At 40.4% G+C, this 16,515-nt stretch overlaps 1 protein-coding gene across 1 annotated transcript; it reads left to right on the forward strand.

Moving 5' to 3' along the window:
- Positions 1–1,343: 1,343 nt before the first annotated feature.
- Positions 1,344–11,953, forward strand: LOC308099392 (keratin, type I cytoskeletal 19-like; the record flags this gene model as incomplete). Its single annotated transcript, XM_080448134.1, has 7 exons — positions 1,344–1,712; positions 7,944–8,026; positions 8,586–8,736; positions 10,144–10,302; positions 10,689–10,814; positions 11,282–11,490; positions 11,716–11,953. The coding sequence occupies 7 exons, from the start codon at positions 1,344–1,346 to the stop codon at positions 11,951–11,953; spliced, it is 1,335 nt and encodes a 444-aa protein (XP_080304260.1).
- Positions 11,954–16,515: the final 4,562 nt, after the last annotated feature.

Genomic DNA, 16,515 nt, shown 5'->3' on the forward strand with positions numbered 1-16,515 from the left:
GCAAATGTGAAAAATGCAGGGCAAAGGTTTTTCCTTGGCCTCTAGAGAGTGTGCATACAAAGTTTTACACTGATCAGTGTAGTTATAGGTAAAAACACGAATCGGCCTGTTACAGCGCCACCATGAGGCTGATTTGAACATTTTCAAATGGCATTTCTTCCTCGGCCTAATGGGAATGTATGAGCAAAATTTCACGGAAATTGCATGCTGTGTTCATGATTTGAGGCATTTTGTTCGAAGCGGAGTACTCCTGCAAACTTTGAAAGCCAATTTTTGCCAATCAGGATGGAATATGAAAAATCTGAAATTAGCCGTTTCTTTTAATGACTATAGAGATACTGTGTACCGATTTGTGGGATTTTTGGCCAAAATCTGTAGGAGTACTGTCCAAAAATTTGTTTTGCAAAAAGCGGCCTCCTGGTGGCGCTATAACAGGCCCATGTGAAAAATTTGGGGCAGAGGTTCTGCTCTGGCATCCAGGGAGTGTGTGTGCACAGTTTCTCTGCGATCAAGCCAACGGTGCCAGAGATTAGCTGTACACAAAATGACAGAATGACGGACGGACACACACACGGACGGACGGACACACGGACGGACGGACAGGGGCGAAAACATACTCTCTCGCCATGCCTTTCGGCCTGGCGGAGACAAAACTACTAAGTATACACATATTCATATTTCAAATCCCCCCTTGTCCACACTCATGTCCAAGTTTCTGGTAGTGTATGACAAATAACAATAAGAAGTAACTAGATGGCAATAAAATCTGAGCGAAAGGGGCATATAACAACCTCAAAATGGGAGATGACCACAACATACAGAGTCGTTGCAATGCAGTGGGAAATGACCACAAAGTATATAGTGGATATATAACACATGAGTCCATTAGAGAAAGGGAGAGAAATCTATCTCATCATCACTTATATTCAAATGGTTGGGGGATGACTGCACAGTTAAGACGAGTATGTGATGGTTGAATGAGGATCTACTTATACAACCTGTATATCTGGTCAAGAGGAATCTCCTGAACGGCAGCTTAGAATATGATGAGCCAATTGAGAACTACCGTCCATATCCTAAGGCGACAAGATTGATGACCACTATGGTTAAAATAATGGATCTCATGTGATAATGACACAGTTACATTGCAGGCCATTTTACCTGCTGGACCTGTGCTGATTAGCAAAAACCAGTTCTTTGGTATTCTAAATTTTCCGACACCCTGCCCGCCGCTCCCTCCTTTTGCACTATAAAAGGTACTGGTGTCAAACCAGTGCTTCACTCAGCCCTCTCCTCTCCATCCAGAGCATAACCGCCACCAACCAGCTGAACTTCAGTCAACCATGTCTTCGTTCTGTGTGATCTGCAGCTCTCCCATGATGAAGTCTCTGCCATGTGGCATGTGCGGTCATGTTGGCTCCAAGAGAGCCGGCAGCATGTACGGCGGAGCAGGAGGTTTTGGCGTCCGCATCTCCCAGGCTACATCCGGCTGCGCTGAGGTTTCTGACCTGCATGGCATTGGCTACATCAACGACAACAAGAAGGCCACCATGAAGAACCTCAACAACCGCCTGGAGACCTACCTGGAGACGGTGAGCAGCCTGAAGACGACCAATGACGAGCTGGAGCTGAAGATCAATAAGTTCCAGATGGACAAGCCTAAGACGGACCTCAAGGTCTTCGAAGTTACCATTCACGACATTCAGGAAAAGGTGAGAACAGAGCTTCAATTGAGTTAATGCTGTAGCAACGGTATCAATCTCATAAACTCATATTATGCTGGTTTTCAGAACTGGTCACACTCGATTCTCTACTTTCAACCTGGCCATTCACTATTTTGGGCATGTCGTTATAGGCAGATTTTTACAAACGTTTTCCAATCTTCTTAACCATTTTCAATCATTTTCAAAACACTTTAAAAAAATCCTGAAAATAGCAGATTTACAAGCTCACAACACATTGCATGCTCACAACCCATAGCATCAGCTTGTAGATCTACTATTTTCACTATTCATCATACCACAAAGTATACTAGGGCTGTAAACAGAACTGGTCTACAGTTTCATGTGATGTTGGATAGTGTTTGTACAAAAATATGGCTTTGCTTTTATGAAGAATTGCACAATAGTTTGAACAATTCACATATCCACTGGGTATCAGGTGTTTCTATGCAATGGACTGGAAGTGCATGCATACCATGCATATGATATGCAAAACCATTTTTGGTTCTATTGTGACACATTCTGAGCTTGAAGATCGGCTATTTTCACAGGATAAAAACAGGGCTTAAGTGGTTGAGTTTAAATGCCGTAGCTGTAGGCTACTACTACGGTGGGCAACAACCTCTTTTTGATCTACTGTCTATCGAGTTGATAAAAAAACCATTATTAACCATTATTTTTGATGTGCATAACACATTTCTCCCCTTACAGTTGGACTTTATCTTAACTGTAATAATTAATATTACATTATTGACAAATTATTTTTTGTGTTTTATGAAATTACTGAAATGTTTTCCAGAAAATTTACCTGAGTAGACTATTTTTAAACCTTTTGGAATGTTAAATGATATGCTTGTTGATCAGGTTAGGTCCATGTCACCAATACAGAGACACTACTAGCCTAAAATATTCCCCCCCTAAAGTACAACTGACTTAATTGGAGCCAAGAGGTCCCACTAACAGGATACTGGTTATGTAGGTAATGAGGCATTGTGCTAGCTTCCCTAGGAATGTTGAATACTAAAACTGTTGGAATTTAATTTCACCTTATGACCCACACAAAGTACAGATACTTGTAGCACGGAGACAATAAGGAAAAAAACCAAACTCAGACAGGCAGCCATTGGGTATAATGAAACAATTGATTGTATTCAGATCAGAGAGACATTAGAAGGTTACAGTATATCACAGGTGTCCGCAACATCGGTCGCGTCTCTCCGCAGTGTAACAGAGCAAGCACGAGCTTTTAACATTGTCCAGTAACATAAACATATGACATCATAGGATGTGACATCAATCGTCCAGCCGTCGGAGGTGTAATCCTGCCATTGGTGGAGAGCGATGAGGTTCCGTTGTCGTCTGATGATGGTAGATGATGGTAGATGATGATTGTGTGACAGTTTATCTCTGGACAACAGCGTCCCCATGTCTGGGTCAAACACGTTTGACATCTCTGACCTGTCACTGGTCAGTGAAGATTTGGTGACACTAAGGGAGACAGCTGTAGAAGAGAAGAGAACACCCAGATACCGTGTTCCCAAAACAAGATTGCCGCAGAGAAAGCCTGCTTGCGTTTGACCTTGGCTTGCAGACACAGAGACTAAGAGTACAGAGTACTTTTACCATGACAAAAGTACAGGCCCATATGAGACCATAATTAATAGGACATTTTAAGGTTAAGGGACCCTAGACACATTATGATAATTCAGATAAGAGACCAAAATGACTCTATCAATCCTACATCTTATCATGATTTGGATAGGGTCAAAGGTCAAGCTGATTGTACCTTGTGACATTATTCAAAATCAAATCAGACAGGCAAAGATTTAAATGACTTAAGGCCAAAAATAAATGGTTAGTTGGATAACATACACATTTATACTTCTTCAAGAGGACTGTATAATTTATTTATTCAAATAGGAAGCAAAACAGGGCTATAGTTCATGAATTCCCAAGACACTCCACACGTTTCCACAAGTTTTCCCTTTGCAACTTTGCAAATAACTTTATTATAATTCAAAAAAAATCTCAGCTAATGTCACCGTCCCAAGCAAATCTTTTCAACATGTTTGGTTTAACTAAGACAGACAATTTTAGCACAGTTTAATGGCATGGCAGCAGAGAGATTGTAGGGAGGGACAACTCACCAGTCTGTAAGTTTTCATATTGAAATCTGACAAGAGACCTACGTCTCGGGTCATTGATTGTTTCTGTACACGTTCAGAAATAGAAAAGTTACCTTCCTCCTTGTGGAGCTGCGATCCTGTGCTCTTATCAAGATACAAGTATTTAAAATGGAACGGGACACTTCTGTACTATGTAAATTTGTACATCACTTTACACTTTATTTTGGGAAAAAACTTACGTGATATCATCTTAAAACTCAAGAAATACTTCCTGATTGCATGTAGGCATGTGGCATCAAACATCTGTCTATCCAAGACATAAGTTGAAATCTTATAGTTGTCCAGGAATTGGATTTATGGGGGGTGGATTACATTCTCATTCTAAAATGAAACAAACACAAAATGAAAATGAAACACAAAACACAGCATTTAAACATTAAATCATATCATATTTAAATCAAATATTCATCAAACTCCCCTCTATTTGACACCCATATATCTATAATATAGTGTGTGTCAGATGATTTGTTGATGAGAAAGGGGATGAGAAAAAAAATATGAAAAAAATTAAAGTTATAATTAAAACTTTTAAAATTAAAATATAACAATGAAAAATAAGGAATAAACATCTTTGTTCTGAAGAGTATATTGAAATGAGATAAGTACAGAAAAATAGCAAATCTGCAAGCTTACAAAAAAATCTTAAGTTAAAATGATAAAATCTTTTCAAAACTTTTTAAAATAAATCAAAAATGACTTTATAATAAACTTAATATTATAGTTAATGTTTCCCAATATTGATATAGAACAAATTGAATCTTATTGTGTGTTAATTTAACTGATCTATGTTTTAAATGGACTTCAATAGAGACTGAGCTACAGGATTAGGTTGCCATAGAAACGTGTCTAACATACCACTAACACTTCCTGCTGAAGGAATTATGGGAAATGGAGTCTCAAACCAGAAGGAATTATGGGAAATGGAGTTTTAAGAGACCAGAGTGACTTTGTTCTAACTGACTGGAGAATGACTAAAATTTTGACTAAAATGGTTAGAACTAGCGAGACAGACACACGCATTCCAACATTCACGCATGCCTGCATATCACTCATACATAGATAGCAGAGGGAGACAAAGATAAACAGATAGGCACCGTGGAACAGCTGGCGGACCCATAGAGAGAGAGAGAGAGAGATAGAGAGGAAAAAAAACATTCGTTCATTAATACACACAGACAGACATACAAACATACCGAACATAGATATCTTTCAGCAACAAACTAATTTTGGAATGAAAAAGATTTTAACCTGATTGGTTTACTTATTATTTTAAATTATATTCAAAATATTTTAAATAAATTAAAACTTATTTTTTAAGGCAAATATAATTATACTGATGGTTCAATGAATTTAAAACAGTGTTAATATATATATATATATATTTTAAACTTTTACAACAAGCCTTCATAGTTATAGTGTGATTATTATTCTTGTCTGTGGGCATAGCCTTGTTATGATACCAGCTCTGAACAAGAGAATGTAAACAGATAAGACATGGGAGAAGTGAGAGGCTGTAGGGAAGAGGGATTTAAAAGTTATTGTTAAAGCTCAATATATTAAATGGATGGATGATTTAACTACAGTGGTCAAAATAAAACAAACATATAAGACAAAACAAAAAAATGTACTGACAAGTAAGTAAAACACAAACTTCAAACGGACACACGGGCCGATGCAGAAGTTTCTGAATTAAAAGGAAGACAACCTGGCAATTGTCAATATGGGTCGGACATGTTAGTAATGTTCGGTATGCAGCTGGCTGGTAATATTTCGTACTAAGAGGGATGGTAAGGGTGGTACTGACATTGAAAACACAGATCTGCATACATGGTGTTACCTGTGGCGAGCAGGTAAATGTAGCCAGGATTGGAGAGTGACACTGAAACACTCTCCTCTTATGGGTTGATATGAGACCCGTTGTGTAACATTAACCCACATATAGCAAATAGGCAGTGTAAAAGGAGGGCTATATCTGACTGGGTTAATCTTAGGTCAAATATCAGTATAGAAGGAAAATTAGTACATTATGACAATTGTAAGGATATATTCATGCAGGCACACAGACAAACCCCCCACCTAGTGTAAAACTAATATTAGATAAATTCACCCGCACCGAAAACCAAAGCGTGAAAAAGTGGTATTTCGAGGTACAAAAAAATAAATCCATATATTTATATATATAGCCATGCATTGCTCGAACACCCAAGTTGAATTGTGGGTTATTCATAGACGCCTTGACATGCATATATATATAAATAAAGACAAATAACTGTAAGGAACAGCTGATAGTCAAACATCTGTGTAAAAAAAAACTTCGGGGTATCTCCGGTGGTCTCATAAACATATACAGAGACAAAGACAAACTATATAATGACCCAGGTAGATAAGAGAATTTATGAGACATTCAGGAATGTCCTCCCAGGAATAAAAGGTGATAAAACATTTTTACTTGACTCACTCCCTAGCGGAGTTATGTTAAACAGTAATTTACAAACAGGCTGATAATTATGAGACACAGGGTTCGGTAAAGACAATACATACAATAAAGAAAAAGGTATACTCATCAGAAGGTTCACAGGGAGAAGTTGTAGGTCCCAATCACTGGACCATGGTACAATAAAAAATAAAAATATATACTCATCAAATCTGATGTTGGTTCAGGGATCCCGACCCCGATGGCTGGACCATGTGGAATTTGAGACATGTCGAGGGTCCAGTCCAAAGGTCCAGCGATCGCGTCCAGGTCCAAAACAAAATAAATTGTGATACTGTTCAAAGTTAACCTTCATCTGAATAGAAGTGATAAGTCGTTACACCCAAGGCTGGTTCGTTTGATACGTATTAAAATATGGTCTGCCGGGGAAAGAGAGTCTGATAATAGCTCAGTTCCCCCCCGTACACCATATTTCAAACATATCCGGCTCGAAGGACCAATTGTTGGAATTTAATTTCACCTTATGACCCACACAAAGTACAGATACTTGTAGCACGGAGACAATAAGGAAAAAAACCAAACTCAGACAGGCAGCCATTGGGTATAATGAAACAATTGATTGTATTCAGATCAGAGAGACATTAGAAGGTTACAGTATATCACAGGTGTCCGCAACATCGGTCGCGTCTCTCCGCAGTGTAACAGAGCAAGCACGAGCTTTTAACATTGTCCAGTAACATAAACATATGACATCATAGGATGTGACATCAATCGTCCAGCCGTCGGAGGTGTAATCCTGCCATTGGTGGAGAGCGATGAGGTTCCGTTGTCGTCTGATGATGGTAGATGATGGTAGATGATGATTGTGTGACAGTTTATCTCTGGACAACAGCGTCCCCATGTCTGGGTCAAACACGTTTGACATCTCTGACCTGTCACTGGTCAGTGAAGATTTGGTGACACTAAGGGAGACAGCTGTAGAAGAGAAGAGAACACCCAGATACCGTGTTCCCAAAACAAGATTGCCGCAGAGAAAGCCTGCTTGCGTTTGACCTTGGCTTGCAGACACAGAGACTAAGAGTACAGAGTACTTTTACCATGACAAAAGTACAGGCCCATATGAGACCATAATTAATAGGACATTTTAAGGTTAAGGGACCCTAGACACATTATGATAATTCAGATAAGAGACCAAAATGACTCTATCAAAAACCTTCACCAAAAACTAGTTGCGTTGCCAAATAAAACAAGACATACCAAGTCACCAGCTAAGGAACATTTCTATCTTGCTCTGTGGTTCTCAAAGTGTGGTCTGGGAACTCCCATGGGTCCTTGAGGTGGTAACAAAAAATAGCACTTTAGCCCTATTGTATACATCACAAGCTCACGACGCGTCTGCTATTATAAATACATTAAAACAATAACATTTTGAAAGATTTGGGCTCATTTTGGACATTTTTAACAACACAAATGGCCTCTTATGGCATACCATTTTTTCAGATGCGGGTCTTCGACTAAATACATATCAATCTGAGGGTGCCTGACATGTTTCACTGATCTAGCTGTTCAGCTGTTGACACTTCTACTGCTTCCTCACTTTAGATTTCCAAAGAGGTCCTTGACAACACTAAAACCCAACTGGATAATGACAATGTAAAGCTGGATTCACATGACTGGAAAGTCAAGTAAGTATATGCGGAGGAAACAGATGTCCAAAAGAAATTAACCATTTTAAGCTGTGGGTGAAGACACATTATTATAAATGTCTTGTGGTTTTGGTTGCATTTCCATTGGGTGAATGACAGCATAGGAACCGAGACAGAGAACAAGTAAAAGTGGTATAGTATGTTTGATGTATTTAATGTATTTATTTACCAGGGACAGCGCTAATTAATCAACATTTCAGTTTTCACATCCATGTAAATGAGCCAGCTAGAGTTAGCTGGTGAAATAACTATCAAAACAAAACAAACATACAGTATCAATACAATACAAGACAAGTAAACAGAGTGCAGTTGACTAGAGAACCTAAAGATTGACCTGGATATCGGCACCTGGACTGACTGGGTTACTAGGCTAACCCAGGTTGTCTATTTTCCAATACTGAAAGTTTAAAATAAGGCTAAAGTGGTAAAAACTTGACTTTGAGGCTAGAATAAATCATTTAGCTGGGGACCCCCTGGAACCCCCTCAAGGACCCCACTTTGATAACCATTGATATACTGTACTGTCTCCTTCTCCCAGGTATGAGAGTGAGCTGTCCATGCGTCAGTGTGTGGAGGCAGACATCGCTGCTCTGAAGATAGTTCAGGAAGAGCTGGATGTGGGGAGATCCAGTGTGGAGCTGCAGGATCTGGAGGAGGAGCTGAAGAGGCTGCATGAGCACCATGAAGAGGTAAATGTTTGGAGGTTGAAGATCACGCATGAATACTCAAAGCTAGGGGTCCTCAACGTTTTTCAGGCCAAGGACTCCTCAGCTGAGAGAGAGATGAAGCAGGGACCCCCACTACATTCTTTACAATTGTGTTGCAAATTAAGCCTTTTCATAGATTTCATAGATAGCTTCATTGACTATCATCAGTGTTGTGTAAATTCATGTATTTTGTTCATTTCAGACATTTAACCACATAAACCTTCAATACTTAGTTCTTCATTTGCTCCTTTCCCCCCCTACACCAAACCTCTTTGCCGAAAATAGCCGATCTACAAGCTCACAATGCGAGACGTTGTGGGCTTGTAGATGTGGCTAATGTTCCCCTCAGAATTGATTGATTGATGAACTTTGTTTAGTAAGACATGAGAATGGCAGTACATGGAAGTACAAATTCACAATACAAGGTCTACTAAACTGGGAGTCTCATTAAGCACTAAGCTTGTTTAAGATGAGATCCCCATGCACACATGACATATAAGAGACAGATAGATATACACACTACTATACAGAATGTCATACAATCAGTTTACAGGTTACTGGTATGAAGCGTGAAAAATATGTACAAGAGAAGAAAGAGAAAGGGGGGGTAGGGGGGTAGATTAGGACTTGGGGTAGGTTAAGACTTGGACAGGGGCCATTTTAGAATTGCAGCCTCCTGAAGGTGTATCTTTAGGGCAGTTTTGAAAGTGAGTAGGGTTTTACACTCCTTTAGAAGAGGGATGTACAAGTGGTTAAAGTAAAAAGAAATAACATCCTAACACACAAAGATTTGGCGGACCCCCTATAGTAGCTCTGAGGACCCCCTAGGGGTCCGGACCCCTGTTGAAGACCCCTGCTTAAAGCTGTTAGTTCTTATGGGTGTCCTAGTCTACCGGGGTGAACATTCTCCTATATTATGAACCATTGTACTTGACACTGGCCTGTCTCTGGCTCTTTTGACCCACAACAGTTTTCTTCTCTGTACAAAATGTCTATCCAATTGATGCAATATACTTGTGTATCCCTATATTTTGGACATGTCATCATAGGCTAAATATGAGGGAGGAAACATCCAAGTTGCTTTAAAGATATTATTTAAAAATATATATATTTTTAAAGTAATAAAAAAGAACAAAGAAATAGAGGCTTAAGTTTTAAGGCTTTTCACTATTTGTAGTATGACAAAGTCTATGGGGCTTAAGGGGGCACATTAACCTGCAGGCTTTTCCTTTCCTTTTTGCCATTTTGGTTGGTATGGTGTACCGGACAGTACCGATAAGCTGTCATTTTATTTAAATTTGTCATTTATTTTTAAATAATCAATTAAACCGATTAATTTGGTCAACCTTTGCACCCCTACAATACTGTAAATCATGTGTGGTTCTCCAGGACATGCGGAGGCAGGGTGAGCTGGGATCCCAGGTGAAAGTGGACGTTCATGCTGCCCCTCAGGATGACCTGGCCAAGGTCATGGTATCAATGAGAGAACACTACGAGAAGGTCATCACCCAGAACCGCCAGGAAGTGGAGTTATGGTTCAAGACTAAGGTAGGCTACACTACACCAGTGGTTCCCTAACATCTTCATGTCAGGGACCCCCAAATATTATGTATTTGGCCGCAAACGATCTGAAAATATTTTGTCCCAGGGACCCTCATAAAAGATTTGTGTTGTGAAAATAGCAGATCTGCAAGCTTGTAGATCGGCTATTTTTTAATAGCCAAAGTACAAAATAGGGTTAAAGCGGTTAAACAGTTTTTGCTGGGGACCCTCTGGAACCTACTCAAGGACCCCTGGGGTTCCTCGGAACCCACATTGAGAACCAGGGCACTACACCACACTAAATCCTATTTCACTTTGTTAAAAGTCATCAGATCCTCCTGTTTGTCAGAACGTGTGTTAAGCATGGTATTAACGTTGGTTTTCATCCACAGACCAACAAGCTGAACCAGGAAGTTGCTCAAACAACTGAGATCATCGATTTGTCTAAGAGTGAGATCATCAAGGTCAGACGTGAACTGCACAGTCTGGAGATCCAACTCCAGGCCGAGATCAGCAAGGTAAGACCCGGTTACAGGAGAATGGCTTGGTTCAATATCTCATGTCCTTCAACACAGCCATTTTGTTCATGTTTTTCATTTGCATTTCGATTGCACAAAGAAAAAAACTATAACTATCTCATATCGGGTGCTCCTTACGGTTTTTGTTTCCACTGACTTCATGGGAAACAGTTACCGTTGTGGTGATGACAGGAAAAGGCGACTGAACATTATCTTCTGACATTAATCCTGTTCCCGCCTCCCAGTAATGTTTTACAATCCATTTTATGATTCGTTTAATTATTCAAAAGGCCTTACCAGGCCGAACCGTAAGCCTGAAAGGTACCAAAATTGAACGAGAATTCAGAACTGGACACTTGGCAAATTGAAAGTCCTAAGTGCATGTTTTCCAACATTTGGCACCTAGAAAAGTGCTCTTATACAGTTACTTCCAATAATCCAGCCCCCTCTCTCCATCTATGAAACAGAAAGCATGTCAGGTAAACGTCCTGGAAGAGACCAAGTGCGGATTTGCCAACCTGCTGGCAGGTTACCAGAGACAGGTGTGTATCCTGGAGGAACAGCTAACCCTGCTCAGAGCTGACTTGGAGAACCAGGCACAGGACAAGACAAGGCTGGAGGAGGAGATCGCTGAGTACAGGAGACTGCTCAAAGAATACCTTGAAAACATTGACAGGTACAAAATGGCAGCGGATTTATCTTCAACAAACAAATGCTGGCGTTGGAGAGCTTGGACTCAAACGTTTGTATCAAGTTTCAATTTTTATATATATATATACATATATATATATATATATATATATATATACTATGACTATTTGGGGGACTTGGCATGGAAAAGTCTGGGAATCCCTGATGTCTTGTACCCATCCTTTGTTCCATTTGGTCTCTCTCGCTGCAGAAACAAGAAAATCACGACCCCCGAGACCACCAAGAAGGAGATCACCACAGAGAAGAAGGACATGAAAACCACGACCCCCGAGACCACCAAGAAGGAGATCACCACAGAGAAGGAGGACATGAAAACCACGACCACCGAGACCACCAAGAAGGAGATCACCACAGAGGTGAAGGACAAGGATGGACACCTACTGTACAAAGACACCAAGAACAGCGTCGAAACCAAGGTTATAGAATAATGATTAATGATTCTTGATTAATGATTAATGATTTTCTTAATCATTTGACCAGTGATGTGTCTGCATTGTGTGGGCCCATTGGAAGCCTGATGTACTGCATTGTGTGTAAGCCTGATTCCTCAATAAAATCCACAGTGCCAGTGCTTCTTTCTTTCGTCTGAATTTGTTTATGAATGACCCTCAATAACGTATTGCAGTGGTTTTCAAACCTTTTTCGCCGAAGGCACATAAAAGGGCAAATTAAAATCTCAATACACACCTGTAATCATATCTCTGCAAAACAGCTTATATAATGTGTGTTGTCGCTCTTGGCACATGTATTAATGGCAATTAAAAAGTCTAACAAATTAAAGCAGCTCTATTATAACTTTCCTCTTCTACCCTATATATATGAGTGCATTATTTAAATATGCCTGGTATCCTCCCAGTCAAAACGAGTGCAAACTTCACCCAGCCGGTACATCAATAAGCCTCTTAAATGAGTGCACCCGCTCATTGAAATAGTAATTATGTCAATAACAATAACTGATGTATGGAATAAATGCATGAAGGAAAATGTTACGCACATTTCGCACAAGAAGAAAGAGACGCAGAGAAGTAATACTTAAGTAAAAGTATCAACACCCTATAGTAGAAATAGTCTGTTACAAGTACAAGTGGTTCTACCGAACTCTGCACTGCACACTTTACGGCTCATCAGCAACACTTATGCCAAGTTTGATGTCGATTGATCGGACGGTGCCCGAGTTATGGCCGGGACACACAGACAGACAGACTGACAGTCACACACAAGCAAGCACACACGCACGCACGCATGCACGCACACACACACACACACACACACAGACTTTGTTAATGTATAGATGCTGTGAAGTTCCAGAGAGGAGGTGGTAGTGGGGTGTTGTGGTTAAGCAGGTTTCCATGTACTGTATGGAATGTGTGTCAGCAGTGTTTAGCTGGGAGGGAATTCGTCAAGAATCATCAAGATTGTGCAATTGGTGACAAGCTTTAGATTGTTGGCATGGTGTTAGGTATGGGCATAAGGTTTGCTAAATAACATACAAACAATGATGGCACATATTCCCTCTCAGCTTCACGCATTTTAAGCTCCCACCATCTTGAAAATTATGCCTTTCCAGAAGTTCAATTTTCCTACATTTTTGTTGGTTATTTAGCATACCCAATAGTAACAGAATACATTGACAAATCTCTTCTATCAATTATTTGGGGTTTCAACCATACCTATACCTATCTGATATTGGATTCATTGCAAACGGACCACTAGGGGGCGAGCCCAACTAGTTTGTGATGTTTTTTGAAAACCTTATGCCCATACCTAACACCATGCCAAAAATCTAAAACCTGTGCATGATTTTTATGAATTTCCTCACAGCTAGTTAAGCTGGAAATGCCAGTCAATCAGCCCTGCCTTTCTTTTTTGTCTTGTGTGTTACAGACACACTGTCGGAATATGATCCTGGAAGAGACAGAAAACTATTTGGTTTGTGTGTTTTGATTCAAGAGCATGGCAACCAGCTGCAGATTCAGAAGCTTAATGGGATAGGACTCATTTCTCTGTAGCAGTTAAGTGCAATGGGTTACCTGCAAGCCTGCAGTCCATTAGCTCTAATTAACCTAATTATTACCATAACTACATTGAATTGTAACAGGCTCCATATATACCCATGTTGTTTTGTTTTGGTTTTTACTTTTACATTGGAAAATTGTATATTTTCCGGTAATAATTATCTGATAATTCTTTGCTCTAGGTCACTTTCCTGTATATTCCTATGTTCTACCTTAAGCAAATTATGAGAATGTCAGTGATTTGTTTTCGTGTTGGCCTTTTCTTTTCACAGCTTAGTCCAGTGGAATTATCCATGGGAGGTTTTATCCCATAGACATATAAAGGTAGACGCCTCCTCCGGCCCTGAGAGGTCTGTATCGCAGGCTCCATTTTGGAGAAGGCAAGCTTCCTGACTACTGGCCAATCACAGCGGGTCTTTTCCAGGACGTGGCGGAATCTAGTTATATAAAAATATAACAGGATATTTTTATACAGTTTCTTTTTGAAACATGGAATAATCATTTGGAAAATGGTTGTGCTTGAAGACATGCGTTGAATACCAATAGGAGGGAGAATTCATGGTTAGTGCAGGAAGGTCAGAAGGACTCAAAATTCTAATGTAGATTCTTATTATAACAGCAGAGAAGGAAGGAAGAAGAAGAGCACCTGGACTTGGAAGAAGAGTCAGGGGTTTCAAGGGTAACAGGAGTTGTGCATGAGGGGGGTGTCACCAAGCAGCGAGATTTATGCACCTGCTGTTCCCAAGTTGATTCTTGGATTGTAGATCGGCTACTTTCGGACAGCTAATTTCTGCATCAGCTTGTGTAGATCAGCTATTTTCATCATTTGGGATATGATTATAGTGGAAATGGTGTGCGGATACATGCCGTGGAGCAACAAGTTGAGGTCAAAGATCAAGCAGGCCTGAAGCAGGCCTCAGAGGGATTGAGGAGGAAGGAGTTGTGAGTGCCGTAGAAGGAGAAGAGAAGACTGCAGCCTGCACATCAGACACCAGAGGTAGCCAGAGAGAAGCTGGGAGAAGACCCGCGAAGACCCGAGTCTACGAAGTTAAGCGAAGCACAGAGCTACGCTGAAGGGTTGAGAACTGATAAACAGTATATGAGAGAGCTATTCTGATGTGTATGAAATATAATCTAAGCTATTCAATGCAATGTTATCTTTGTGATGTATTATTGTGCATGACAAAGGTACAAGGTCATGGGGTCTGCGTCATAGCAATCTGGGAACCCATCGTCAAATAAAAAGGAAAATCAGCACCCTCTGCTGTTTTTCACTTTTCCATTTGACTCTGGGCGGAGCTGTACGGAGGATCCATGCTCACGGGAAACCGGGGTTTTGGTCTGCCCTCAGCCCTCCACTTCGGGTGGTCCGCCTATGTTTTCATTCCCACTAAATATATTTCTCCACGGAACACTAACACCATTTATCCCAAAGAACATGGATCGTTTTGGTTATAAGCCCACTTGTTTCTATGATGAAAGAGCAAGTTAAAATGTTACTGACTTTCCGTGGTTTTGTCGGCTCCGAGGACGCTATTGTTAAATGAGTTTCGGTTTGTTTCCAGTGGGAATAGAGCCGCACACATGTAAATCCCGCCCACTACATTTGATTGGGTAAAGCGCGGCCTGCTTCCCGATCTGAAGGCACGCCCACTTGTAGCCAATGTGCATGGGTTGTCAACACGGCTCCCAACAGATCCAAGCGCAGCTATGGATCTGTTCTTGAGAGATTAGCGTCATAGTAACCTTGAGCATTGTCACCATCACATTGGAGACACTGACGCAACCCAGTGACTCAGAGGTCAGGAGACGGGGGGGAGAAAGCTGTTTTGAGATGATGCAATGGTTATTGAGGATGACTAAGAGGCAGGTGATAGGTAGAAGGAATAAGGTGGGTTGTACTATTGACAAGGTCATCAGGGGGTAGAAAAGGTGCTGCACAACGGCGCACAACAGGATTCCAACCCCAAGGACGGACGGGGCACGCCTGCCCCGAGGAGGATGAGACTTTAGGAGGAGGATGAGTTTACTGCCATACTTAGAATACTTGCAGATTCACTTTCAACTAAAGATTCTGGCATTGTCCGTCTTTTAGCTTGAATTGCTGTCTCTGGGAATATTCTTAGGATATTTTCAGGTTCAGATTCAGCTAAAATTCTGGCATCATCCGTCTTTTGGTTGAATAGCTGTCTGGCAATATTCACGTAGAGAAAGGCTTATCAACACAACATGTTTGGGAAGAAAACCACCTTTGGGAAGATTAGTAGGCACAGACTCTCAGACTATTCGGCCGAATATCGGGGGGCTGTCAAGGCTGAGAAGGGCCTGTACAACCCTTTATTCACCTATCTAAATTATATTATGTTATCAAGATACAGACTGGTAGGGATATTACTGCCAGGGACTTTCTTTTAATATTTTCAATTTGTAACAATTATTATACTGTCTGATGTATCTTTACCCTGTATCGCAAAATCATTTTAATAAATATTTGAATGAAACCTGAATAGTGTTCTATTCTGTCACAATGGATTTTATCCATTATTCACCATTCTCCTGGTTATAATGTAAAACAATAGTATTGTGAAACTTATGTATAAGCCTTAAAGGTTACCTTGACTAAAACTAATACCATCTCATTACCAAAAGTTTGAAAGGTTTGAAATAAACAATGAGACAACCAACAACTAATCCAAAAGCAGTTAATTGTGGTCATCTGAAGGCAATCCTATCTACGGGTGTTGGGTTGTTTGAAGATTGTAAGGGGGGAACCATGAAACATATATAAAAACATATATGTATATGTGGCTGTAGCACTCTCAGCAACTTTTGCCATAAGGCCTAACATGCCCTATAGGAATATCGATAAAGAGTATTGATATTAAGGGATGACCTGGTGCCTTATCAAAACTCCCAAGTAGGGAAACTTAGGGATAACAGTAGAGACAACCTGTAGACGAATCCACAGAGCGCTG

Source organism: Gymnoscopelus braueri (genome assembly GCF_963280865.1).
Source record: "Gymnoscopelus braueri genome assembly, chromosome: 13".
NCBI classification, from domain to species: domain Eukaryota; kingdom Metazoa; phylum Chordata; class Actinopteri; order Myctophiformes; family Myctophidae; genus Gymnoscopelus; species Gymnoscopelus braueri.